At 44.0% G+C, this 26,261-nt stretch overlaps 1 protein-coding gene across 3 annotated transcripts; it reads left to right on the forward strand.

Annotated features, from left to right (window-relative positions):
- The first annotated feature begins 246 nt into the window (after nt 1-246).
- Ammecr1l (AMMECR1 like) lies at nt 247-24,657 on the forward strand. Of its 3 annotated transcripts, XM_090343016.1 has the most exons (9): nt 247-486; nt 2,035-2,143; nt 12,738-13,182; nt 15,021-15,131; nt 15,417-15,531; nt 16,718-16,808; nt 19,352-19,448; nt 20,450-20,503; nt 21,210-21,281. In XM_090343016.1, exons 3-8 carry the CDS (start codon nt 12,776-12,778, stop codon nt 20,475-20,477), a joined length of 849 nt encoding a protein of 282 aa, XP_090199142.1. In that variant the 5' UTR covers nt 247-486; nt 2,035-2,143; nt 12,738-12,775; the 3' UTR covers nt 20,478-20,503; nt 21,210-21,281. The 3 variants fall into 3 exon arrangements, with proteins under 3 accessions (XP_090199142.1, XP_090199139.1, XP_090199140.1); XM_090343013.1 differs by lacking the exon at nt 20,450-20,503 and having other exon boundaries at nt 252-486; nt 21,210-24,657; XM_090343014.1 differs by lacking the exons at nt 2,035-2,143; nt 20,450-20,503 and having other exon boundaries at nt 252-486; nt 21,210-24,657.
- The last annotated feature ends 1,604 nt before the right edge of the window (nt 24,658-26,261 follow it).

A 26,261-nucleotide genomic window follows, 5' to 3' on the forward strand; every position in this document is an offset into this window, starting at 1 on the left:
TACAAATGGAAAACATTATCCTGAATCCAATCCGGTCGAGTCGGCGCCAGCCAATGCGGTGCGCGGGCGAAGGTCACGTGGCCGCGGCGGGGCGGCGTTCCCACGGCCGGCGAGCTCCGTGGCGCTCCGCGGCTCGCTAGAGGGCCTGTGGTCCGCTGGAGGACTCCCTGCATTCCACCTCCATTACCTCACTGCCTCCGGTGGCTGCTGGGATACCGGAGGACTGGAGCCCCGGGTCGACTCAGTCCTCCAGCCGCCCGGGGAATACCTCCAGCTCTTCCTGGCCGCCGCCGCCGCCGCCGCCCCGCCGCTTCCTCCTCCACCCGCCCGCGGGTGTTCTTCGCCCCGCCCGGTCCCCGCCTGGCGTCCGGCCCGCTTCTCTTTAAAAGCCCCCACCCAGGCGTATGGCTCCATGAAGCAAGAAGAGGAGGAGGCAGAGCGCGAGAGGTCCCGTCTGCCCCGGCCGCGTCTGGGCCAGGAGAAAAGGTGGGAAACTCGGGCTGCGCCGCGCTCCCCGTCCCCCTGGCCGCCCGGCCCGGCCTCCCTCGGTTCGCCGCTGCCGCTGCCGCTGGCTTCCCGGGCCCGTTCCCGCCGGGGCCGGGGCGGGGGCCAGGCGCGGATCCCGGGGTGCCGGGCCGGGGTCCCGGGGCGGCGTGGGGGAGGGGCTCCGGGCCGCCGCGCCCCGAGGCTGGCCGGGCCGCGGGGCGTGCGTCCCCGCGGAGGGCAGGGCCGTGCAGGGGTCGGTGGCCGGGCTGGGGAGGAGGCGAGCGGGCGACCGCCGCTGCCTCGGGCCGCGAGGCAGGCGAAGCGAGGCGGGCGAGGCGAGGCTCCGGCTGCAGCCGGCTCCGGCTCTCCCTCCAGGAAACAGTCTCGGGTCCGTGTAAAGTTTGGTGGTCTCCGGCGCCGCCTGGCGGCGCCCTCCCACCGTCCCGCCGCCCCCTCCCCTGCCCGCCCCTCCCCTCCCCCGCCGGCGTCTGGATTCCACCCCCGCGGCTCGCCGCCCGCAGCTGTACCCGTCGCCCTGGGCTCTGTCCGACTCCCCGAGTGCCCCCGTCGCCCTGGGCTCTGTCCGACTCCCCGAGTGCCCTGTACGCTGCTGTTCCACCTCCTTTCTTCTTACCTTCCACCTTTTCCTTGTACTTGTGGTGCCCCCCTCTGCCCTCTCCTGTCCAGATCCGGTCTTGTTTTTCCTTGCTTAACTCTTGGCTTTCGCGCTTTCTCCTCTTCCTCCTCTGCCCTCCCCCCATTCCGCCTTGCCCGGAGTCCCTCTTTACATATCCATCAGTAGCCCCGTGTCCAATATCCCTTCATCTTACATCCGTTGATTTATGCGTCTCTCTTCTGGGGGGCTTTTGTCCTTCACTGCTTGTCCTCCATTCACTGTCCTGATGTGACTCCTCTCTGCCATGCTCCTTCACCCTTTTCCCGCTGGGCCTATCCTCTTTCACTGCCCTCTCCCTGGAAAGTGTGGGTGGGACCTGCACGCTCCTGTTTACGCCTTTGGGACTAGCTCCTTGTCTAGTATTGGGGAGTGGATAGAGTTAGTAAAGAGATTTATGCAAGACTTTGAAGAAGGATGGATGACTACTTTACTGTTCTCTTGGCATAGCAATATGGCCTGTCAGGGCTCTGGCACGGTGTCCAGTAATTCTTCAGGACTATATTTGCAGAGGATTTAGAAATAATGCTTGTATTCTGAAACCAGCAGAGAGCCTCGAAATGATATATGTCCTGACCTGAGAGCACGTTTTGACCTACATTGGTAGTGGAAGTTTTAATATGTGTCTTGTGTTCACAAGTCCAATACGATCTTTGATCTTAAGCGTCTTCCTTTAATGAAGACACTGGGTGAGGTGATGCAAGACACCAGCCTGCTGTTTCTGCCTCATATTTAACCTTTGAAGAAAGGAGATCCTGCTCTCTGGCTGTTTCTTTCTCCAAAAATGGATCTCCTGAGTTGTAACTTTTCAAAAACCGGATCTGACCACACTTCCTGGATTTTGTTTGTTCACTGCACCTGCATTTACATCTTAGGTACAAGAAGAAGGAATGGAATTGGAAGGAAGAAAATCCATTCCAGAGGCAGAATAGATCCCCTCCTCTGTTGTAGCTGTTCTCTCACAATACAAATTTTCTGCTTTCAGTGAGTATTATCTTGGACATATAGAATGGAATGTCATTGGTTCTTTTTGGTTTTAGGCTTCTGTAGGTGTACTTTGTTCTTTTTGTAATTTACTTCCTTGAAGGGCTGGGGATTTAGCTCAGTGATACCTAACACTTAAAACCCTGGATTGGGATCCCTAGCTCTTCCAGAAGGAAGAAATCCTCTTGTGTACTTTGTGAGGTGAAGTCCTTCTGCTTGCTCATTATGAAATAAATATGTCAAGACATTTATTTTCCATTAACTCATCAGAGTAGCCAGGTATGAGTGATTGAATGCCTGTAATGTAATCACAGCACACGAGGATCTTGAGTTAGAGGCTAGCTTGGGCTTGTCTTTTTGTTGTTGTTCATCATGGGGCTTGAACTCAGGGTGCTATGGGATTTGAACTCAGGGTGTCAGTACTGTCCCTGAACTTTTTCACTCACATCTAGCGCTCTTTTTTTTTTTTTTTTTTTTTTTTTTTGCCAGTTCTGGGCTTGTGCTCAGGGCCTGAGCACTGTCCTTGTACTTTCTCAAGGTTAGAGCTCTACCACTTGAGCCACAGCACCACTTCTGGCTTTTTTTAATGTATGTGGTACAGAGGAATCGAACATGGGTCTTCGTGCATGCTAGGCAAGCACTCTACCACTAGCTCAAACCCCCAGCCCCAAGCACTCTTGCGTTTTTGAGCCATAGTGCCACTTTTAGTTTTCTGATGATTGGAGATAAGAGTCTCAGAGTTTCCTGCCTTTGAACTGTGATCTTTAGATCTCAGCCTCCTGAGTAGCTAGGATTACAGGCATGAACCATCAGCTTTTAGCCCTGGACTGTTTTGTTTTGATTTGGTTTTGGCTAATCCTGGGGCTTGAACTCAGGATCTGAGCTCTGTCCTTGTGCTTTCTCAAGGCTAGTGCTCTACCACTTGAGCAACAGCACCACTTTTGCCTTTTTCTATGTATGTGGTACCCAGGAATTGAACCCAGGTCTTCATGCATGTTAGGCAAGCACTCTACCACTCTACCTGTGGACTGGTCTTAATAAACTGAATGAAAATAAAAGTATTAGCATGACCTTAGTGGTAAATGTAGCATTGTATTTCTTTTATGATTTTAGTCTATAGGGTGTGGCTTCCCACTATGTTCAGTTTACTGACTTTTTTCCCCTTTCTCAAGGCTAGCTCTATACTACTTTGAGCCACAGATCCATTTCCCAACTTTTGGTAGTTAATTGTAGATCAGTTTCATGGATTTTCCTGCTTGGGCTGTATTTGAACCATGAACCTCTGATCTCAGCTTCATAGTAGATAAGGATAACAGTCATGGGCCACCAGCACCCTACTCAAATTTCTTACTTTGTAAAGACAGCAAAAGAGGTTATTTTAAATCTTAGAGGTTCTGATCATTCATATGTTTTTTTCTTTTTTTTCAGTCGTGGGCCATCAACTCAGGGCTTGAGCATTGTCCTTGGCCTTTTCTCAAGGCTAAAGCTCTACCACTTGGGCCACTTCCAGCTTTTTTCTATGTATGTGGTACCAAGGAATTGAACCTGGGTCTTCGTGCATGTTAGGCAAGCACTCTACCACTAGGACAAACTCCCGGCCCCTCATATGGGGTTTTTATGCTAGTCTTGGGGTTTGAAAGGCCTCGGCCCTATCCTAGAGATATATTTATTTCCCTTCAAATCTAGCACTAGTCTAGCACTACCTGAGCCATAGCTCCACTTCAGCTTTTTCTCGTGGTTAATTGGAGATAATGGACTTTTCTGACTGGGCTGGCTGTGAACTGCTATTCTCCGATTTCAATTTCCTAAATAGCTAGAATTATTGGTATGAGTAACCAGTTACCCAGCCTATTCATATGATTGGTTTTATTGTTGTTTTGCCTGTCCTAGGGTTGAACTCAGGACCCAAACACTGTTCCTGAGCCTCTTTGTGCTCAAGGCTCCTGTTCTACCACTTGAGTCACAGTGCTACTATTGGCTTTTTCTGAGTAGCTTATTGGAAAAAAAGTGTCACAGACTTTCCTTCCCAGGCTGGCTTTGAACTGTAATCCTCAGAACTTAGCAGTATTTTTTTTTTAAAAATCCTCTCACAGATTTGAAAATATAAAATTTATTGATAAAGTTTTAATGGGAAAGCATTCTTTTTGTTTTCCTTGGTGGGCTTGTTTCTTCTAATAGTAGGGTCTAAACTCAGGGCTTGGACACTATCCCTTAGCTTTTTGTTGTTGTTGTTTGTGGGGCTTGAACTCTGAGCCTGGATGCTGAGCTCTTGAGCTCAAGGATACTATCCTACCCATGGAGCCACAGTGTAACTTCCAATTTTTTGGTAGTTAATTAGAGTCTCACAGACTTTAGTGCCCTGGCTGGTTTGAACCTTGGAACCTTGATCCCCAGATCTCAGTCTCCAGAGTATCTAGGAGGTGTAAGCCACTCTCCCTGATCCCTTAGTGTTTTGTTTTTTTTTTTTTAAAGCTCACAGCTGGCACTCTACTACTTGAGTGATAGCCCCACTTCCTACCTGGGAAGTGGGGCTATTTTTTCCCCCTCCTGATTTGCTAGAGGTAAATTTTACATACTTTCCTGCCCAACTGGCTTTAATCCAGGATCCTTATATTTCAGCCTTCTAAGTAGCTAGGTTTACAGTTCTGGGTCACTAGTACCAGGCCATTCTGTGTTTATTAATGATAGTGTGTGGGGCGTGTTGCTTCATGGTAGAGCACTTGCCTGGAATGTTTAAGGCCTCTGTGTTGTGTTCTTTTTTGTTCTGTGGGTCATAGGGCCAAACTCCTGGCCTCTGAGTAACATTTTTTTTTTGTGGGTCATGGGGCTTGAAATCTTGGCCTGGGGCTTGAACTCTGGGCCTGGGTGTTGTCCCCTAGCTCTTCAGCTCCAGGCTACCACCCTACCCTTGAGCCAAGCACCAGTTCCCATTTTCTTTTCTTCTTTTTTTTTTTGGTGTGGGTCTTGGGGCTTGAACTCTCCCCAGATGCTGTCCCTGAGCTCTTCAGCTCAAAGCTATCACCTTACCCCTTGGCCTAGGCATTGTCCCTGAGCTCTTTAGCTCAAGGCTACCACCCTGCCCTAGAGCCAAACTCCACTTCCCTTTTTCTAGAGGTTAATTGGAGATGAGAGTCTCAAGTCCTTTTGTGCCCTGGCTGGCTTTGAACCTTGATCCTCAGATCTCAGCCTCCTGAGTAGCTAAGGATTACTGGCTTGAGTTACCACATCCACCTTCTGTTTGTGTTCTATCCCCAGCACTTTTACCTGTGATGTTTTCAGAGTACTTTTCAACTTGCCAGAGCCTCCCCAAACCCTTTGAGGGAGGCATAGGACAAAAGTTTCCATTTTCCAAATGAAAGAACCAAGGCCAAGAAAGTAGTGCCACCTTGCTATAAGTCACATAGAAATCAGAAAGAGGGGAGCCAGGAGTTTGGCCTAGTTGTAGGTGCTTGCCTAGTATGTATGAAAACCCAGGTTGGATTCCTTGGTCACATACATAGAAAAAGCCAAAAGTGGTGCTGTGGCTCAAGAGGTAGAGCCTAACCTTGAGAAAGCTCAGCAAGGACAGAGCTTTGGCCCTGAGTTTAAGCCCCAGGACTGGCATAAAGAAAGAAGAAAAAATAAAAAGGGAAAGAGGGACTGAAAACAAAACAAACAGCAACAACGAAAACTTCCAAACCTATTCTAATGTTTTTTAAAACCTAGTATGAAAATATAGTTGTCAAGGTGGATTTTTTTAAGAATATAAAATATAAAGTTAGCTGCTTAGGTAGATCTGTATTTAGACCTATTCACACATCCAATTATGTGTGTGTGAGTTATGGTTGACAGTTTCAAAACTGTGGAAATAATTATTTGGGATGATTACAGAATGTGCGCTCTTCATGTGACTGTCCTGGAATAATATAGCTCAGGTGCCATTTCAGTGCCCATAATGTAATTATTAAATTTCAACTCAGCTGTCTGTGTCACAAAGGAAACAACAGCCTATGTTCATCTAAGGAAGGCTTGACTTGAATACATATCTGACGTCTATAACAAAACTACTCTTGACTGCTCTTCTTTGCCTCTTACACACCTCACAAATACTTTTTAATTTTTGGGTGCTGGTCCTGGCGCTTGAAAGCCCCACTTCCCATTTTCTAGAGGTTAATTGGAGAGAAGAGCCTCACTTTTTTTAGTGCCCAGGCTGGCATTGAACCTTGATCCTGAGTTCTCAGCCTCCTGAGTAGCTAGGATTACAGGCGTGAGCCACCACTCCTGGCTTGCTCTGTTCTTTTTATAACCAATTCTACTTCTATTGGTAGGGATACTGATTATAACTAGCAGAGACTTAACAGTGCCAAAGGATTCTTTCATGTCTTAACCATTGAACGTTCACAAATAGCTCTCTGTATTAGCAGGTCTACAGAGATGTTAACAACTTGCCTTGGTTTGTACTCAGACTCTGAACATTAGAGTTAGTATTTGAACACATTCCAAAGTTATACTCTCACCCCAAATTCTAGACTTGCCCTCTTGCTTGAAAGAGACATCAGCTTACTGGGTTTTTATTTAATGGGTCTAGTAGCCTGGGAAGGTAGCAAGGAGGAAAGCACTACTGCCTGGCAAGCTTTGTCAGTGTCCTGGGATTCTTGTCCCAGTACTGAATATGATTTATAAATTGCCACTCTGGCAAATGAACAATTTAAAAGGAAAAGAAAATTCTAAATGCAGTTTAAACATATTATCTGTTAGGGGAAAGGCCTTAATCATTAGTCATAGGTGGCACCTGTGTGTAAGACTGATCAGTTATGGTGTTTTAGCAGTTTCCAGTATAAGTTGGACCAAGTAGTGTACTTAGATGTTAATTGTACTACATTTAGAATGAAATACCCACATTTGCTGTAATTGTGAAATACCCACATTTGCTGTAATTATTAAGCTATATGCATTTTTCATAAGGGTAGATATCGATTGAATCTGAGAGCATATTTCAGTCATCCTTAGGTTCTAACATAACCACAATCAGCTAACAGTGGAACCAGAGCTACAAATTGAGCTGTAACTCTGTTTTAAAAGAAAACAGGTGCTGGTAGCTCACACCTATAATCCTAGCTACTGAGGAGGCTGAGATCTGGGGTTCGTGGTTGGAAGTCAGCCAGTGCAGGAAAAATCCATAAGACTTATTTGCTTTTATTTAATTTACCAGTCCTGGGGCTTGAACTCAGGCTAAGGCACTGTCCCTGAGCTTTTGCTCAAGACTAGCACTCTACCATTTGAGCCACAGCACCACTTCTTGCCTTGTCTGTTTATGTGGTACTGAGGAGTCTAACCCTGGGCATTGTGCATGCTAGGCAAGCATTCTACTGCTAGCCACATTCCCAGCTCCATGAGACTTTATCACCATTTAAGCACCAAAAAAGTTCAAATAGCACCCAGGCTCTGATTTCAAGCCCTAGGATCAGCACACACACACACACACACACACACACACACACACACACACACACACACACACACACACACACACACACACACACACACACACACACACACACACACACACACACACACACACACACACACACACACACACACACACACACACACACACACACACACACACACACACACACACACACACACACACACACACACACACAGAAAAAAGAAATAGGCAAACAAAAAATATTAGGAAGAAGCTGGATGCAGTAGCTCAAACCTGCAATTCTAGCTTCTCAGGAGGCAGAGATCTGAGGATCAAGGTTTAAAGACAGCCGGGGCACAATTAACTTCTAGAAAATGGGAAGTGTGGCTTGGCTTAAAGGTAGGGAGGTAGCCTTGAGCTGAAGAGCTCAAGGATAGTGCCTAGGCCAAGTTCAAGCCCCATGACCCACCCCCCAAAAAATATTAGGTGGGTTGTTTAGTAGATGAGTTTGTTTTGGGGCTGGTATATGCTCAACCACTGAGCTACTCCACTACCCCGAGACTTTTTTTTTTTTTATCACATGGTTACTTTGATTCATTATAATGCTGTTACAATGAAGTGTGTTTTTAAGCTGTTCTCTCAGAATCATCCAGCTAAGCAGCTAGAGCATGAGTATGTTTTGATTGGTATGGTAATTTTCAGAGGGCTAAGTCTGGAACTCAAAAGATCAGATGACTACCCGGATGGAGTAGGTTTAAGTTACTACCAAACTTAGAGATAATTTTGATAAAATTGTAGATAACAGTACATGTTAACATGTGATGGCTAAGGTATCTAATATCAGCACCCTAATTCATTTCATGTTTACCTGTAGCTTAGTTTATCGTTGCTTTAAAGTTGCCTTCAAAATAATTCAGTAAGAGGAGGGGAAATGGAGAGAGAAGAAAGTGCAGAAGTGAAATTTATTAGCTATATATTAAACCTGTCAAAGTTAGATATTAGATTTAGTAAACTTGACAGATTATTTGCTTAGAAGCTTCCTGAAGAAATATTTGGGCATGAAGAGCCCCAAGATTTTGGTTGGTGGGCTGGGAATGTGGCTTAATGGTAGACTGCTTCCCTAGCATGCATGAAGCACTGGATTCAATTCTTCAGTACCAAATAAACAGAAGAAGCTGGAAGTGGCACTCTTGATCAAGTGATAAGAGTGCTAGCTTTGAATAGAAGAAACTCAGGGACAGCACCCAGGCCCTGAGTTCAAGCCCCGGACTGGCAAAAATTAAATAAATAAAAAGATTTTGGTTGTTTCTATGTCAAATCATACTTGAAAGGACATGGAGGGACAGTAAATGTAAACACTGGGTGTTAATTGTTATGTTGCCTTGCTGCATATGATTGTGTTATTTAGGCAATTTCTGGAGTTCATTGGCATTGGTGCGCTTTGAAATCCCGTTTATTAGTGCTAGAGGTCATGACTCAAGTGACAGAGTGCTGGACTTGCAAGGGCAAAGCCCCAAGTTCAAACTCTAGTAACAAGTAGAAAACAAACAAAAAACCTGAAATCTCCTCTATTCTGTTGTAAGGCATTTAACTAGTCAGTTCACTAGCTAGTATCACAGCTAAGGAACACCTGAGATTTTGCCAACATCTTGTAACATTTGGCTAGTCCTTCAGGGATAACTTGATACAATGAGAATCCTTAAAGGCTTTTTGTAAAACCTAAGTTTTTAGTCCTTACACTTTGATTCTTTGAATTTTGGGACTAGAGGAAGAAACTTAAGGCCATATTGGCCTTATTGAAATTCCAGCTTTCTGGAGATAGTCCTACTGCTTCATGTGATGTGTGTCCTATACCCACAGCCATAGTTACTCTACAAAATAGAGTCAAATGAGAACTCAGGCCATTGACATTCATTGTGGACTGAAATGACAGGGACAAAAGGTGTGAGAACTTAAAAAATTTTCTGTATGATGCCTGGGTATTGTTTGTGCTTTAGATTTTGATTTTTATTTTTCTGTTCTTTTTATTAACAAACAAGTGTCTGTAAATTACTGGTTTAGTCTGTAGCATACTAGAGAATGTAATTTGTTTTCTTACCATCCTCTTAGGAAAAGGACTGAACCCAATGGATTTTTTTTTTTTTTTTTTTTTTTTTGCCAGTCCTGGGCTTGAGCTCAGGGCCTGAACACTGTCCTTGGACTTTCTCAAGGCTAGAGCTCTACCACTTGAGCCTCAGCACCACTTCTGGCTTTTTTCTATGTATGTGGTACCGAGGAATCGAACCCGGGTCTTGATGCATGCTAGGCAAGCACTTTAACCACTAGGCCAAACTCCCGGCCCCTGAACCCAATGGATTTTATTGGCAGTTCTTACTCTTACATATCTTGGTGAGCCACAGTGCCACTTGAGCCACAGTGCCACTTCTGGCTTTTCTATATTATGTGGTTCCGGGAAATCGAACCCAGGACTTAGTGCATGCTAGGCGAGCACACCACCACGAGGCCATGCTCCCAGCCCCAGCAGTAGTAACTTTTGCCTGAGGTTTTGTTTTTGTTTTTTTTTTTTTTTGCCAGTCCTGGGCTTGAGCTCAGGGCTTGAGCACTGTCCTTGGACTTTCTCAAGGCCAGCACTCTACCACTTGAACCTCAGCACCACTTCTGGCTTTTTGCTATGTATGTGGGGTACCGAGGAATTGAACCTGGGTCTTCGTGCATGCTAGGCAAGCACTCTACCACCAGGCCAAACTCCCGGCCCCTTGCCAGAGGTTTTAAGTTTAATATTCATAATGCCTTAAAGGAATACTTGTCATCACTACTACTTACTTGGTAAGTATCACTACATTTGACCAACAACAATGAACAGAGACAATCTGACTATGTATTCCAGACGTATCTGACCTCAAATTCATGTTCATTCTGTCTCAGTATTTGGATTATAAGTGTGTACAACAATGCTCTGTTATCATATGGGCTCCTGTTTCAGTTTCCCCTAGTATGACAACTCAAGAATGGCTAGGATTCAGCTGTGCTTTCAGGGCTTATTATCAAAGGAGGAACCTCAAAGATTAATAAGCAAGAGCATCTTCCCAGAGCACCACTGCAGTTACATGGCAGAGCTAGGAATTGAACTACAGTCTCTGTCAGATTCCAATGCTGTGATACTGAGGAATCAAACCCAGGGCTTGCTAGGCATGCACTCTTACCACTGGGCTACGCTCCTGGCTTGAAATTGAAATTTTATTACTAACTGAATGATACCGACAATAATTGAACATTACTAGTTTTAAGTTACAGAAGTAAAACTAGGGCTGGGAATGTGGCTTGGTATAGAACACTTCCATACATGAAGCCCTGTGCTCAATTCCTCAATACCAGAAAAGGCTGGAAGTGGAGCTGAGGCTCAAAATGATAAAGTGCTAGCCTTGAGCACAGAGAGGCTCAGACAGAGCCCAGGCCCTGAGGTCAAGCCACAGGATTGGGTGGGAGGATGGGGGAGAACTAAAAAGAAAAGGTAAGCTGCTCTCAGATACACAGATGGTGCATTTCGCAGAGGCTAAATCTCAAATACACTGGGACATGATAAATTATACCAGACTCTAGGCATTCACAAAGATGAAAGGGGGATACTCTTAGGAAAGGAACACAAAAGTGCAATGTCTAAGTGCATTTGATCATTTAAAAATATTTATCCAAATGAACCTCAGGAAATGGAAATTAAGGAGTTTTATTGTTGTTAGGTCATGGGGCTTGAATTCTGGACCTGGGTGCTGTCCCTGAGCTCTTCACCTCAAGGCTAGTGCTCTACTACTTGATCCATAATTTCACTTTCAGTTTTCTGGTGGTTAATTGGAGTTGAGTCTCACCTTGCCTGGGATGCCTTTGAACCTTAATCCTTAGATCTCAGCCTCCTGAGTAGCTGGGATTATAGACCTGAGCCACCGGCACTCAGCTCTGTGTTCTTTTCCTCAGTGTATTCACATGTACATCTGAGGGAAGGTAGGAGAAGGTACCAAGCCAGTGGAAAAATGGGTAGAAAATACAGCAGTGGGACCCACTGGCTGCACTGGATATTGATGAAGGTGAACTACCCAACTCATGGGCAGAGATTGGGGGAGGGAATGAGGGTACAGATGATACTTTGCAAAAGGAAAACAATGTACTATTACTGATTTATATAACAGTAACCCCACTGTATATCACCTCTAAAACAAAAACAGAAAGCAACCTGAGCTGGCATGGTAAAATACATGTAATCCCAGTATTTGGGAATCAGGGGCAGGAGATTATGAATTTAATGCCAGTCTTACATAGCAACACCCTGATTCAGAACAAACAAAAAAAGCCATCCCTGTCTGTCTGACATGTCAGAGTCAGTTTTCTGTTGGGTATTGAAATATCACCTATAGACAGGTTTGGCCCTGTTCTTTGTCTCTAGAATGTTTTGGGGGAAAGGGAGTCAGCTTGTTATTTTTGTCTGTCCACAGTGGCTATAAATGTTGTGGGGGGGTATGGGGGGGCTTAGGAAGTGGTGAGGGCTTTCAGGTCTAGAACTTGAGGTCTCTTCTATCCCTTCTCTGTCTCAATCTTTTTGTTTTTATTGTTTTAGGGCTTGAACTAAGGGACTGGGTGCTGTCCCTAAGCTCTTTTGCTCAAGGCTAGCTCTATCATTTTGAGCCACAGCTCCACTTCACCTTTTTTTTTTTCCTTGTATTTTTTTTTCTTTGTTTTTTTGTTTTGTTTACTAGTCTTGGGGCTTTAACTCTGAGCACTGTCCTTAGTCTTTTTCTCAAGACCAGCACTACTATTTGAGCCACAGCACCATTTCTGGCTTTTTCTGTGTATGTGGCACTGAGGAATTGATTGTAGGGCTTCATGCCTGCTAGGCAAGCACTCTACCACTAGGCCAAACTCCCAGCCCTTCACTCCATTTTCTGATGGTTTATTTGAGAGCTAATAATCTCACAAACTTTCATGCCTTGGCTGTCTTCACATTGTGATTAGATCTTAGCTTTATGAGTAGCTAGGATTATGGGCTTGAGCCACCAGCATCCATCTTATAGCCCTTCTTGTCTTAATCTTTTTGTTTTGACTTGGAGGTTTAGGTAGAAAAAAATTTGTTGACTCTTTGCAAACACTTTGTCTTTGTGCTTAATTGTTTTGTTTTTGTTTTTTGGTTTTGGTTAGGGTTCTGCAGCATTCCAGATCACGAGCACCAAATCAGGATGGGAAAAAGACGTTGTGTTCCTCCACTTGAGCCCAAGTTGGCAGCTGGCTGTTGTGGGGTCAAGAAGCCAAAGTTATCTGGAAGTGGAGCGCACGGGCACGGGAACCAGTCCACAACTGTCCCTGGCTCTAGTTCAGGACCGCTTCAAAACCACCAGCATGTGGACAGCAGCAGTGGACGGGAGAATGTGTCGGACTTGACCTTGGCACCTGGAAACTCTCCCATCACACGGATGAATCCCACATCGGGAGCGCTGAGCCCTCTCCCCCGGCCTAATGGACCTGCCAACACCACCAAGAACCTGGTGGTGACTGCAGAAATGTGCTGCTATTGCTTTGACGTGCTCTACTGTCACCTCTATGGCTTCCCACAGCCACGACTTCCTAGATTCACCAATGACCCCTAGTAAGTAAATCAGTCACCAGGACAAAAGATGCAAGAGGCATCTTTTGGAGGCCATTCTTGACCAGGATGGAATTCTTATCTAACATTTATTTGAGCAAAGGGTAATGGGATGAAAAATGGTTAGAACTTTCAATGGGTTCGGTAAAGGGAAGAGGGTAAGGCTTGTTGCTAGTGATCCAGAACAGCAAGAGTAAGTCATTTAACTTGCTATGCAGAGAAGTAACATTGTCATTTGAGACGATGGCCATGCATGCCATTGGGGACCTAGTAGTGTCAAAGTTCAAGTGATTTGGTGGTGCCTAAGAACCAGAATGGCGATTAGGAGCTTTTACTTATTAGGAGCTAATAACAAGGCTCACTTTCACCTTATTCATTAGCAAACCCATAGTAGTCCCAGTGGGCCATTGACATCCCATCAAAAGTCAGTTTTACTGTATTTATTTCAAGATTATTTATTGGGCTGGAGATTTTAGAAGTATAGAGGAATCTTACTTCTTAATAAAGCGTGATTTGACCTAGCAAAAGAAATAGATTTCTGTTAATAAGAAACTTTCTTGAAAAGCGTAGTGATTTTGGCCAGGAGCATAGCTTAGTGGTAGCGTGTTCGCCTAGCATGCATGCAGCCCTGGGTTTGATTCCTTGGTACCATATACTCAGAAAAAGCTGGAAGTAGCTGGAAGTGGTAGAGTACTAGCCTTGAGCAAAAAATGTCCCAAGGACAATGCTCAGGACCTGAGTTCAAGCCCCAGGACTGGCAAAAACAAAAGAAAAAAAGCATAGTGATTTTTTTTTTAAAAACCATAAGCAGAAAATAGTTGTAGTTTGCCAGGAATGGTTGTGACAATGTAGACTTAAAGAAAATGCTTACAAATGGGTGGGTTCAGAGATATATAGGCAAAGTATGTTGTCATGAATGCTAGTGCCAGGTAATATGGATACTAATTTTAAAAAGAGGGGGAGGGGACTGGGAGTTTGGCCTAGTGGTAGAATGCTTGCCTAGCATTCACGGAGACCAGGGTTTGATTCCTTGGTACCATATACATAGAAAAAGCTAAAAGTGGTGCTGTGGCTCAGGTGGTGGAGTGCTAGCCTTGAGAACGCCCAAAGACAGTGCTCAGGCCCTGAGCTCAAACCCCACGGTTGTCAAAAAATAACAAAAAGCACAATAAAAGAGAGAATGAAAGGAAGACTTGAACTGGTTATATTTTATAGGGTTGGTTTGTTTGTTTGTTTTGGTGGGTGGTGAGTCATGGACTCTGGGCCTAAGCACTGTCCCTGAGCTCTTCAACTCAAGGTTACCGCCCTACCTCTTTGAGCCACAGGGCCTCTTCTGGTTTTCTCACTAGAAATTGGAGATAAGTCTCACAGACTTTAATGCCCAAGCTGGCTTTGGAACCTTGATCCTCAGATCTCATCCTCCATAGGTGTGAGCCACTGTGCCTGGCTCAGTTTTGTTGTTTGTTTTTTGTTTTGTCAGTCCTGGGTCTTGAACTCAGGGCCTGGACATTGTCCCTGAGCTGCTTTTGCTCAAGGCTAGTGCTCTAGCATATCAGCCACGGCACCACTTGTGACATTTTCCATTTATGTGTGTTAAGGAATTGAACCCAGGGCTTCATATGTTAACCAGCCCTCTACCACTGAGCCACATTCCCAGCCCTAGAGAATATTTTGTTTTGCTTTTTTTGGGGAGGGGGGTCTTTTATTGTCAGGGTAATAGAGATTTACATTTATCAGGGAGTAGATGCATTACTTCTCACACATTGATACCCCTTCTCATGTTTTTGTCCCCATTTCCTTCTCCCCACCCCCTTCCAATCATCTTGCTTTGCTTTGTTTAGTCCTCTCTTTGTGACCTGGAAGACGGGGAGGGACAAACGGCTTCGTGGCTGCATTGGGACCTTCTCAGCCATGAATCTTCATTCAGGACTCAGGGAATACACGTTAACCAGGTAATAAATCAGACTTTAAGCATTGTACATACATTGGCTAGTATTGGGAACACTTGACCTTATTTTCTGTAAGGGATAGATTTTGAACAATTCCTTTTTGGTAATCAGGTAATATAAGGATTGTAATCTAGAAACATGTAACTGTTCTTATATATACAGTTAATATTCACATTGGTGTTGATGGATGGTTGATGTTCTCTGTGTGTCTCTGCATTCAGCTATGTAGTATGCAATGTTGGCTCCTACTCTGGAGCTACCTCACTTACATATTCTGTTCCCCTCTAGTGCACTTAAGGACAGCCGATTCCCCCCTCTGACCCGAGAGGAGCTGCCTAAACTTTTCTGCTCTGTCTCCCTCCTTACTAACTTTGAGGATGCCAGTGATTACCTGGACTGGGAGGTGAGAACAGCCGCATTCGGAACTCTGCATTTGGGTTCGGGTTAGTACATGGTAATGTATCTCCTTCATTGAAAGAGGGACTAAGGTGCAAGCCCAGTTTGGAATCAGTGTGGGTACCATAGGAGACAGAGAAAAGGATACTCATTTAGGAGTAGGAAGAAATATAAATGTAAAGACTTTTTCTGCCCCTATTTCTTCCCAGTCTATTCTGTTCTACGTTCTTCCATCTCTAGTAAGAAAAAAAGGGATAGCAGAAAACATCGCAGAACTTTATTGACAACTCCTTGAGAAAAACTAAAATTAGAAATCACACATATATTAGTCGAGCACTGTGGCTCACACATGTAATCCTGGCTACTTAGGAGACTGAGATCTGAGGATCAAGGTTCAAAACCAGCCTGGGCACTAAAGATCTTAAAGAACAGGAGACTCTTATCTCCAGTTAACCACTAGAAAACAGTTTGTGGCACTGTGGCTCCAGTGGTAGGGCTGTAGCCTTGAGCTGAAGAGATCAGGGACAGCATCCAGCCCCACAATAACAATAAAATCACACACATGTGAAACCAGGAGTGAAGACAGAGTCAGGAGAATCATGAGTTCTAGACCATCGGCCTGAGCTACGTACATAGTGAGATCCTGTCTCAAAAACAAAACAGAAGGAAGGGCCAGGAGTTTGGCCTAGTGGTAGAGTGCTTGTCTAGCATGCACAAAGACCTGGGTTCAATTCCTTAGTACCATATGCACAAAAAAAGCCAGAAGTGGTGCTGTGGTTTAAGTGGTAGAGCGCTAGCCTTGAGGAATGCCCAAGGACAATGCTCAGGCCCTGAGTTCAAACTCCACGACTGGCCAAGAAAAATTATCTCTACAGTCTTCATATTTCCAGATAAATGACAACACAGCTGACCTTTCTTTAAAACGGGCTTTTTAAACTTTAGTAGTATAATACAAAGGAGTTTCAATTCTACAAGTCAGATGGTGTGTGCAGTGCATTGTGATCAATGTCATCTTTCTAAAACTGAGCTTTTTTTTTTTTTTCTTTTTCTTTTGGCTTGCTTCTATACCTCAAAAGAGAAAGTGATGAAAAACAAGAATTTCTCCTTTACCCAGCAGGTCAGAGGATAGTATCATTCACTAAAATAAGTAAATCCATTTATTTGGTTGTGTTTGTTTTTGTTGTTGTTTTTAGGTAGGGGTTCATGGAATTCGAATTGAATTCATCAATGAAAAAGGTGTCAAACGCACAGCCACATATTTACCTGAGGTTGCTAAGGAACAAGGTGAGTTGGAGAAATAGGTATTTAAAGAAGGAATGTACCACTTAATAGTGTTAGTTAAAGGACAAGAGAATGAAACATGTCATCACTTAACCAACCCTACTGCTACTAAGAATGAATGCCTCCGAATTACTTTAAAATTTCTGTAGAACAAAAGCAAACTCCCACAAAGACAAAGAGCCTGGGAGAAGAAAAGGAGAAATACTTCCTGTATTTAATTGCTTTCAGTGGATAGTTTTACTTCTACTTCTTGGCTCTGAGCTAGAGTGGTTAATTGTAGCAAACCAATCTGAGCACATTATAGAGTTTATTATTACGAAGCGGGTGAATAGTAGTCACTAACAGTGTTATGTGGTTTAGCAAAGGGCAAAACATACTCATGCTGTTTTTAATAAACTTGGTAGTAAATTTGTATAATTGAGATGTTATTAGAAAGTGGATTTTGTCTTCAAAACAATATCTAGAAGAATACCTTTAAGTGTTTGTGGTTTTCATGATATGTAACCCCGTTTTCTTTTTTTTCTTGGAATTAGTTTCTTTTTGAAAATAATATGTGAGACATAGTATTTGTTGGGTATGAACGTGGAATAGAGAAAAATATCCGGTTAAGTATATTAATGACCTAATTATAAGGAAAGAGATTGACCTGTTTCCGATGTCACTGTGTTAAATGTTCTCAAAAGCAATATGAGGCCAGGAGTATGGCCTAGTGGTAGTGCTTGTGTAGCATGCATAAAGCCCTAGGTTCTATTGCTTGGTATCACATATACAGGAAAACCCAGAAGTAGTGCTGTGGCTCAAGTATTATGAGGCTGAGATCTAAGGATGTTGATTCAAAGCCACCCCAGGTACCAAAAACCCTAAAGACCGTGAGACTTACCTCCAATTATCCACTAGAAAATTGGAAGTGGTCCTGTGACTCAGGGGTAGGGTGGCAGTTTGAGCTGAAGAGCTCAGGGACAACACCAAGGCCCCGGGGCAGGTTGGTAGCCTTGAGTTGTAGAGCTCAGGGATAGGGCACAGGCCCAGAGTCCAAAAGCCCCATAACCAAAACATTCTTTTTTTTGGGTGTTAATGGCCCAGTCCTATAATCCTAGCTATTCACAGGGCTGACCTTTGACCACAGAGCTCTAAACAAAAACAAAATTTGTGTGTGTGTGCGGGGGGGGGGGGGGGAGATTGTTGGGTACTAGTTGCCCAGTCCTACAATCCTAGCTATTCAGGGGGCTGACATTTGAAGATAGATGCCTAGGTCCAAGCCGATTCAAGTAGACCGATCTGTGAAATTCTTCTGTCAGATTGCCGACTGGTGCCAGGCACCAGTGGTTCATGCCTGTAATCCTAGCTACTCAGGAGGCTTGGGGATCTAGATTCAAAGCCAGCCCAGACAGGAATGTCTATTATACTATCTCCAATTAACCATGAAAAAGCCAGAAGTGGAGCTGTGGCTCAAGTAGTAGATCAAGTAGTCTTGAGCAAAAATACCGCACACATACCCTGAGTTCAAGCCCCAAAACCAGCACAAAGTTGAGCCAGATGCTAGTGGCTCCCACCTGTAATCAGGAGGTTGGCTACGTAGGAGGCTGAGATCTGAGGATCACAGTTGAAAGCCAGTCCAGGCAGGAAAGTCCATGAAACTCTTATCTCCAGTTAACCACCATAAAACTGGAATGGGTGGTATGGCTTGAAATTATAAAGCACTAGCCTTGGGCAAAAAAGAAAAAAGAGCTCAGGGACAGTGCCCAGATCCAGAATTCAAGCTCCACAACTGTCAAAATAAACAGCTGAAACTGTGTGCTTGGCTCCATTGGTGATCACTAGCTATAAGCAATAAAGCCAAGTAAGAGTGCAAGACTCTTGAAATTGGAAACATGGTTCAGATGGTAGAGCACCAGCCAGTGAGCTAAGTGTCAGGTACTAAGTTTGAGTCTCGGTCTCAGAACCAAAAAAAGAAAGAATATGGTGCCCTGAGTTCAAGCCTGCTAAAATGTGTGTGAGTGACTCAACAGTTTAGATATGAACAGTTTCTTCCAAAAGGAACAGATAGGATTGTTTTTTGTTGTTTCCTACTCTGTTCTCTATCATAGAAATCAGGACATAGCACTTATCAAGCTGAAGGAAGGATGCTCAACTAAAAGCTTCAGAATTTAACTACTTTTTTTCTACCTGGGTAGTGGATCATGCCTGCTGTTCTAGAGACTGAAGCAGGTCAAACCTGGGTAATGCAGTGATATTGATATAATGATAATGAACCATCGTCACACAGCAGTCCTGAGTACTAACAGGACTAACAGGTCAGGACTACACAGACCCTATTTATTCCTTGATAATTATACTGAAATAACACCTTAAAGAAAAGATACAAGGATGTATAGTGGAGACTGGACTGTCAGTTCAGTAGGTGTGCTCCCAGTATATGGGTCGTTATCAGAGTGACTTTTGCCTCAGCAGTGTTTGTTACTTCTTAAATTCCACTTGTCATCCTATATGGGCCATATTCGAGCATATACCCCTCTTGTTGACATTGTGACCTCTGTTCTTCTCAGACTGGGACCAGATCCAGACAATAGATTCCTTGCTCAGGAAAGGTGGTTTTAAAGCTCCAATTACCAGTGAATTCAGAAAATCAATCAAACTCACCAGGTAAGCTACTGTCTTGTTCTTGTTACTTTCATGTAGTGGGGGTTGAATAGAGGATACTTTTGATAGGAAGAGGAAGAAACAAAGTTTTCTCCTAAGCCAAAGAAAGAGAGTTGAGCTTTAAGCATTAAGGAAGCAACCCTAGCAGTGTAAAGGCAAAGATTCTCTAGCATGCTGTTTCTCTCCATAGCTATGCTCTCAAGGAGGTTGGAGCAGGTGTAGGCCTACTGGATGAAGTGAAGTCTTCAAGACAAATATTTGGTTGAGAGGCGTAGGGAAGGTTTAAGTTAGGAGGGAAGGCTCTGGGTACAGATATTCAGAGTCAGTTGAGATGCTGCTTCTAATCACAGTACATCTAAGTGTCAGGGAATGCGAGAGTCAGAGAGACCTTTTATAAGAAGTTAAAAGGAAACACCTCCCACTTTAGGTATAATACTGCTGTGGGCAAACTACTTCATTTCAAAGAATGCAGTGACTTGGGTTCTGAATCCCCAACTTGAGTACCTTCTAGCTGTGTGACCTGGGCCAGTTATTCCACCTCTCTGAACTGTTTCCTGTCTGTAAGATGTGAGTGGTGATTTCTTCGGGTTGTTCTAGGGATGTGGTAAGGTAATGTATACAGAGTTTCCAGCCCATGGTTTAGCAGCACTTAGTGATCAGTAGATGTCAGTGATCTTCCTGTCCCTGCTGACATTGGAAACACTGAGAGGTTAGCGTCTTTGGTCCTCTTATTTGACTCCTCATCTGCAAAATGCTCAGTCACTATATACTAGCCTCACAGGTCTGTTTGGAAGATAACCCAGTGTTTTTTAAATGCTTTGGATTCCAAGAATTAAGGGATTGGGGATGTAGCTCAGTGCATAGCAGACACAAGGCCCTGAATTCCATTCTCAGCACCAAAATCTTAAAATTAAAAGAAAAAAAAAAACACTCTTCAAATACAAAGCATTATTACTATTATTATTACAATTTATTTGAACAGCCATTTCCCTGTCAAAATTCAGGAATAATCACCTTGCAGTGGAGGAGTGATTACAGTGGGAAAGAGATGGCTCTGGGTAAGGATTGTCACACCCAGCTCCTGTGGTCTGTAGTAGGTTCCATAGGTTTGTAACACCCCATGCTTCGCATCTTGACTCATGGCTCTTTCCAGAGCAAAGCCAAAGTGCTATGAATTCTGTTCTGATGACCCTGTGATAATGGCATATTCATCTGGGGATTGAGACCTGTTCTATATAGCCCAAGGATCCTTTAACCTGCTTCAGCAGAATTTGACCCAGAATTAGGTATCTGTGCCCATTTTTAGTTACAATAACTTACTTGTTGCTCTTTGCAAAATTGAGGTTGCATTTTTGTCCAATTTTATCTCATTTTAACCTGAAAGTAGATGTTCAGTTTACACTGGGTTTTGGTGTAGCCATCTTCCAATTTGCCACCCATTTAATTTGACCTTGAAATTCTTCATCCAGACCCAGTAGCAGATTGCTTATGAGCAAGCCTGATAATAAGCAATGTAGTGTGTAAAGGTGGGATGTGCCGAAATACATTCTCAGGGGTGAATTGTGATTGTGCTTTTTCATCTTGTTCATTTGTAATAACAGCATTGTTTTCTTGTGCTGTCTTTCATTTTCTGTAAGTAAGATTGCTCTTGGTCTTCCATTTTATTCTTTCAATATATGAGATGAGCTTTTGGTTTTCTCTGCTGAGTGACTTCAAAATGAGATGCTTGGGGTTCCTAATACCCCTGCCTGTTTCCTTATACAGGTACCGAAGTGAGAAGGTGACAATCAGTTATGCAGAGTATATTGCTTCTCGACAGCACTGTTTCCAGAATGGCACTCTTCATGCCCCGCCCCTCTACAATCATTACTCCTGACACACGGCTGCATGACCAGTCCCACCCCCCTGTGGCCACCAGTGGCTATGACATCATTGGAGCAGATGCCTCCTCTTCTTGGTCCAGTTACTTCTATTACTGCACCATTTTATGATGCTAGCTTCCGTTGCCAAGTCTGCCTCCATTGACTGAGGGGGTGTGGGGTTACACTGAATGAAACAGAACTTTAGGGGCCCAAGCCTTATCTCAGCCTTTCCTCAATATGGGGTCCATTGGATTGGGGCTCCTCCGAGACTAGTGAGAATTACTGTGGGTTCGGAAGACCCTTGTCTGGTGACTTGCCGCATGTGTGCCGGCTACACTCTGGAAGCTGGAATTGGTGATCCATGAAAGCTTACTCCACACCCAACCCCCCAGCTTTCCCGTCAAGTAGGTGTATTCCCCTGGCAGTCTGGGCAACGGAGACCAACAAGAAACATTTTTAGGTTGTTTTAAATTCCTTTTTTTTAAACTTCCAATTTATTGCATACCAAGAGTTGATCACAACCTCCATGCTTCATAAGTGGACGCCATGTTAGGGTCAAATGTGGGCACCGTGAGTCCTTCAGGGCTCCTGGACAGAGACCCACATGCAGATCGGAAGCCCTTTGGATGGCGTTGCAGATCCCATTGCTCAATAAGCTGTGGGGGTTTTAATGCTCACCCCACTCAGCTGGATTTTTTGGCTTTTTTTTTCCTTCATCAAGTCTCCTGGTATTGAACAGAGCTGTGTGGTGTAGCCTGCAGAGGAGTTGGAGATGCCTATAGAAGGTCTTGATGTCATCGCTGCAAGCAGGTGTGAAAAGAGACTTCTCACCTCCTGGCTACCTCACCCTTCTTCTGGTAGTAGTGCCTATGTAACTGGATCTGAGTTCTCAGAAGCATAGATGTGCAAATAGGCATTTGGGTTGTGTTGTCACAGGGGAGAATCCACTGTCTTCTAGCTGGTTTTCTCTTCAGACATCATGAGGGACCTTTAAGCAAGGGAGTTTCTTTTTCCAGTTTGCCCGTAGAAGTGGAAAGACAGTTGATACTCAGTCCTTAGGACACTAGAACAAAGCTGTATAATTAACACAAGGTGAATCTTTATGTTGCCTACCATACTGGGAATTTTTACCCCATCAGTGCAAATTTCCAAATCATTCATGATTTTAAGTCATTTAAACTCAAGACATTTCCTTTTCTCATTGTTGCTGATTTCCAGTAGCCAGCAGCAAGTCAAGTTTTCCTCCCTTGCCTATTCTTCACTCATTCAGTGGCAAAGTTCATAGAACCAGGAGACTTGGGAGATGTTCTGAAAGCACTGTCCCAAAGGCGCTGCTAGAGTGGTGGATCCACAGAAGAGGTGGCCAGCTGGAAGAAAGGAGCCTGAGGATGATACACTGGTTTTCAACACATGCTTAGAGAACTTTTGCAGTGAACCGGGTTTCAACCCAGTGAACATGTTTTTTATTTAATTTATTTTTTAGTTGATGTGATGATAGTGTGGCTTTCCAAAATGAGCAGATATTTGTCAAAAGATCTTTTGGATTTTCTTCTGCCAGGAATGGAGGGGGAGAGAAGGGACACTTGTGCTATTCTAAGTTCCTCAGAAGGAACGTGAGGGGTAGGTTGTGTTGTTAGTGAAGACCTGGGGTGAATGGGGGAGATGCAGGTGGCATCCGAGTGCCCAGGCTGTGCTTCTTTCCTGCCAAGTTGGGTTCCTTCAGCCTGCCATGCACCCCTGATAATGTTAGTGATGGTGATGGGGTCTCATGAGTTCCTGCTGCTGAAGGTGATAAGTGTATTAGAGATAGATGCTATCTATGGTAGGTACACAGGTGCCATGATGGGTGTCAGGGTGGTCAGCTCTGGAGTGAGCCATCCACCTCAATTTGTACAACAGTATTGACACATAGGGCTACACTCATTACTGTTCAAGTGTTCTATGTTAAAAGTTGTGTTTAATTTCTAAGATTTAAAAAAAGCAAAAAAAATGGTGCTAAACCCCTGAGCACGCTCAGTGAGACTGGTCATGCAAGCATTTACAGTGCCATGCTCCTCAAGCCTATTTTTCTTGTAGAAATGTTGCCCTATTTGTCTTCCCCAGTGTATAATATGTATTTTATTTTATTGAGGGTGGGGTAGGATACCTGCCATTTAAGAAAATGAACAGAAAAATTTTAAACCCAAGAAATGGGGAAAAAAAATCAGTGCACAAGAATCGGGCTGGTTAAGCCCAGCACCACACTGAAGTGGGCTCGGTGGTTTTGGAGTGAAGAAGCCTTACTCCCTGCACATTCCCTCATGCTCCCACACGAGTCCAGCCATGGAGAAGCTCGGTCGGGTTCTTCTTGACTTGTCAAGAGAGCCCAGGAGTCAGCCAAGGGAAACTCTTTGGCCCCATAAGGAATCGGCACTGTCAATGCCCGTCCTGACCAAGGCCTAGTCAGGAAGACGTCTGGAAGTGCTTGGTCATTGTCACCTCATGGAAACATGTGGCAGGTGGCTCTCAGGAAAACTACCGTGTGGCTCATCCATGTGGCAGCTTTGCATAGGGAGGTGACAGCTCTGAACTGGAACTGACTGCCTTCCTCACACTTACCAAAACATTCATGAGGGTGGCCAGTCCATGCTGAATGAGTGGTAGGTTGAGAAAAGGGAATGTTTCCTGCCCAATGTTTCCTTTGTCCTTGGGCCACTTGAGCTTAACAGTACATAACCACTGTTATCAAGGAACCAGCCCAACTTTGCTAGCTTGGTTCAGAGTTTGTTTCATCCCTAGCTGTGAGTGCCTTTTGGTCTGGAAAGTTGGCTTGTCTCATCTACCCACAGCTAGGACATTCTCTGTAATTATGAATTGTCCTTGTTTTATATGAACTAAAAGAGAATGTCTTTGATCACTAGAGTTTGTCAGTGTTGGATTGTTTCAACTGTGAGGTTCTTAAAACTTTTCGCTTCATAATATCAAAACAATTCATGTTAGAGACCTCTTCATGTGAAAGGTTTGTAGTTGAGACATTACATATATTTTACTGTTTATAATAAAAATAATCTATACAAAACAAGTCCTGGGTGTTAATTTTAATATTTTGCACAAGATCTGTTTTCCATATGTTAACATCTACAGTTTTACTAACTTAATGTTGTTTTCAATTGAGATTTCTGGAGCCTAGGGAGCTACATGTTCTTTTTGTTTCTTTCTGTTCTTATTTCCTTGAAGCAAGAGACTGTATGGCCTTCAGTGCAAAGACTTCAGACCAATTCTTTGTATAACACTTGGTTGCCTCTTGGCTATATAACTTCTGAGTGCAAATCATTGAACTCTTTAACAAAGTATTGTAGAGAATAAATCATAATGGGTAAAAATTGGTTGTCTGCCTCTTTTTTGTAACCAGGTGACTTGAATTATCTGAAATAATGATTAACAGCCGTCTTAGTTTTGAAGATAGCCAACCAGATGGTAAGTAGTGAGCCTGGATGTTTTATGTGATGTTCATAACACCCCAGTAACCTTGTACTTTTTTTTTTTTCTCCTTTGGCTGGGGTGGGGGGTAGTTTTTTGCCTTTGGGTTATTTTAGAGTCAAGCTTTTTTTTTTTTTCTTTCTTTTTTGCCAGTCCTGGGTTTGAGCTCATGGCCTGAGAACTGTCCTTGGGTTTTGTCAAGGCTAGAGCTCTCCCACTTGAGCCATAGCACCACTTCAGGCCTTTTCTATGTATGTGGTACCAAGGAATCAAACCTGGATCTTAGTGTATGATAGGCATGACTAGGCCAAATTCCCGGCTGGGGATGATTTTTTTCTTTTTTTGTGGGTCATGGAGCTTGTACTTGGCTTGGGTGTTGTCCCTGAGCTCTTCAGCTCTTGGCCCTACTCTTGAACCACTTCCCATTTTCTACAGGTTAATTGGAGATAAACAGTCTTAGGTCCTTCAGTGCCCAGGCTGGTGTTGAACCTTGATCAGCCTCCTGAGTAGCTAGAATTACAGGCGTGAGTCACCTGACCTGGCTGGGAATGAACTTTTAAAATACCTGATGGGCACTGTCCTGAGCTTTTGCTCGAGGCTAGCTCCTTTTGCTACCACTGAGCCACAGCCCCACTTCCAGCTTTTTGTTGATGTGGTATTGAGGAATCATATCCAGGACTTCATACATGCTAGGCACTCTTATCAATAAGCCACATTCCCAGCCCTGAAGTCCTTATTGGTTAAAAACAAAAAACAAAAACACACGGCTAGGATAATTGTGGAAATCGGTGGCAGACCGTTAATTATGTTTTGATAATGTATGGAAAAGAGAGTTTTAGGAGAAATTGTTTATCGCATTTCTTACTACCTTGTAGCATTGCTTGTATTGGGATTAAGCATGAAATGTCATTGGAGGTGTAGAGAATAGTTAAAATGTGGGCATTGAGACGAGATTAAAAAAAAAAATTGGTATCTTACATGGCCGGGAGCATAGTTCAGTGCCTAGTGGTAGAGTGCTTGCCTAACATGCATGAAGCCCTGGGTTCGATTCTTCAGTATCACATACACAGAAAAAGCTAGAAGTGGTACTGTGGCTCAGGTGGTAGAGTGTTGGCCTTGAGAAATCCCAAGGACAGTGCTCAGGCCCTGAGTACAAGCCCAAAGACGACCAAAAAACAAACAAATAAAATGGTGTTTTAGGGGCCGGGAGTTTGGCCTAGTGGTTAAAGTGCTTGCCTAGCATGCATGAAGACCCGGGTTGGATTCCTCGGTACCACATACATAGAAAAAAGCCAGAAGTAAGCCAGAAGTGGTGCTGAGGCTCAAGTGGTAGAGCTCTAGCCTTGAGAAAGTCCAAGGACAGTGCTCAGGCCCTGAGCTTAAGCCCAAGACTGGCAAAAAAAACAAACAAAATAAAATGGTGTTTTAATCATGCCTTTTCTCACAAATGTGAAGCAATGGTCCAGGTATAGGCTAGTGTGCTAATTTTTATTTT

This window comes from Megascapheus bottae, chromosome 12 (assembly GCF_031878675.1).
Source record: "Megascapheus bottae isolate mThoBot1 chromosome 12, mThoBot2.hap1, whole genome shotgun sequence".
In the NCBI taxonomy this organism is placed as follows: domain Eukaryota; kingdom Metazoa; phylum Chordata; class Mammalia; order Rodentia; family Geomyidae; genus Megascapheus; species Megascapheus bottae.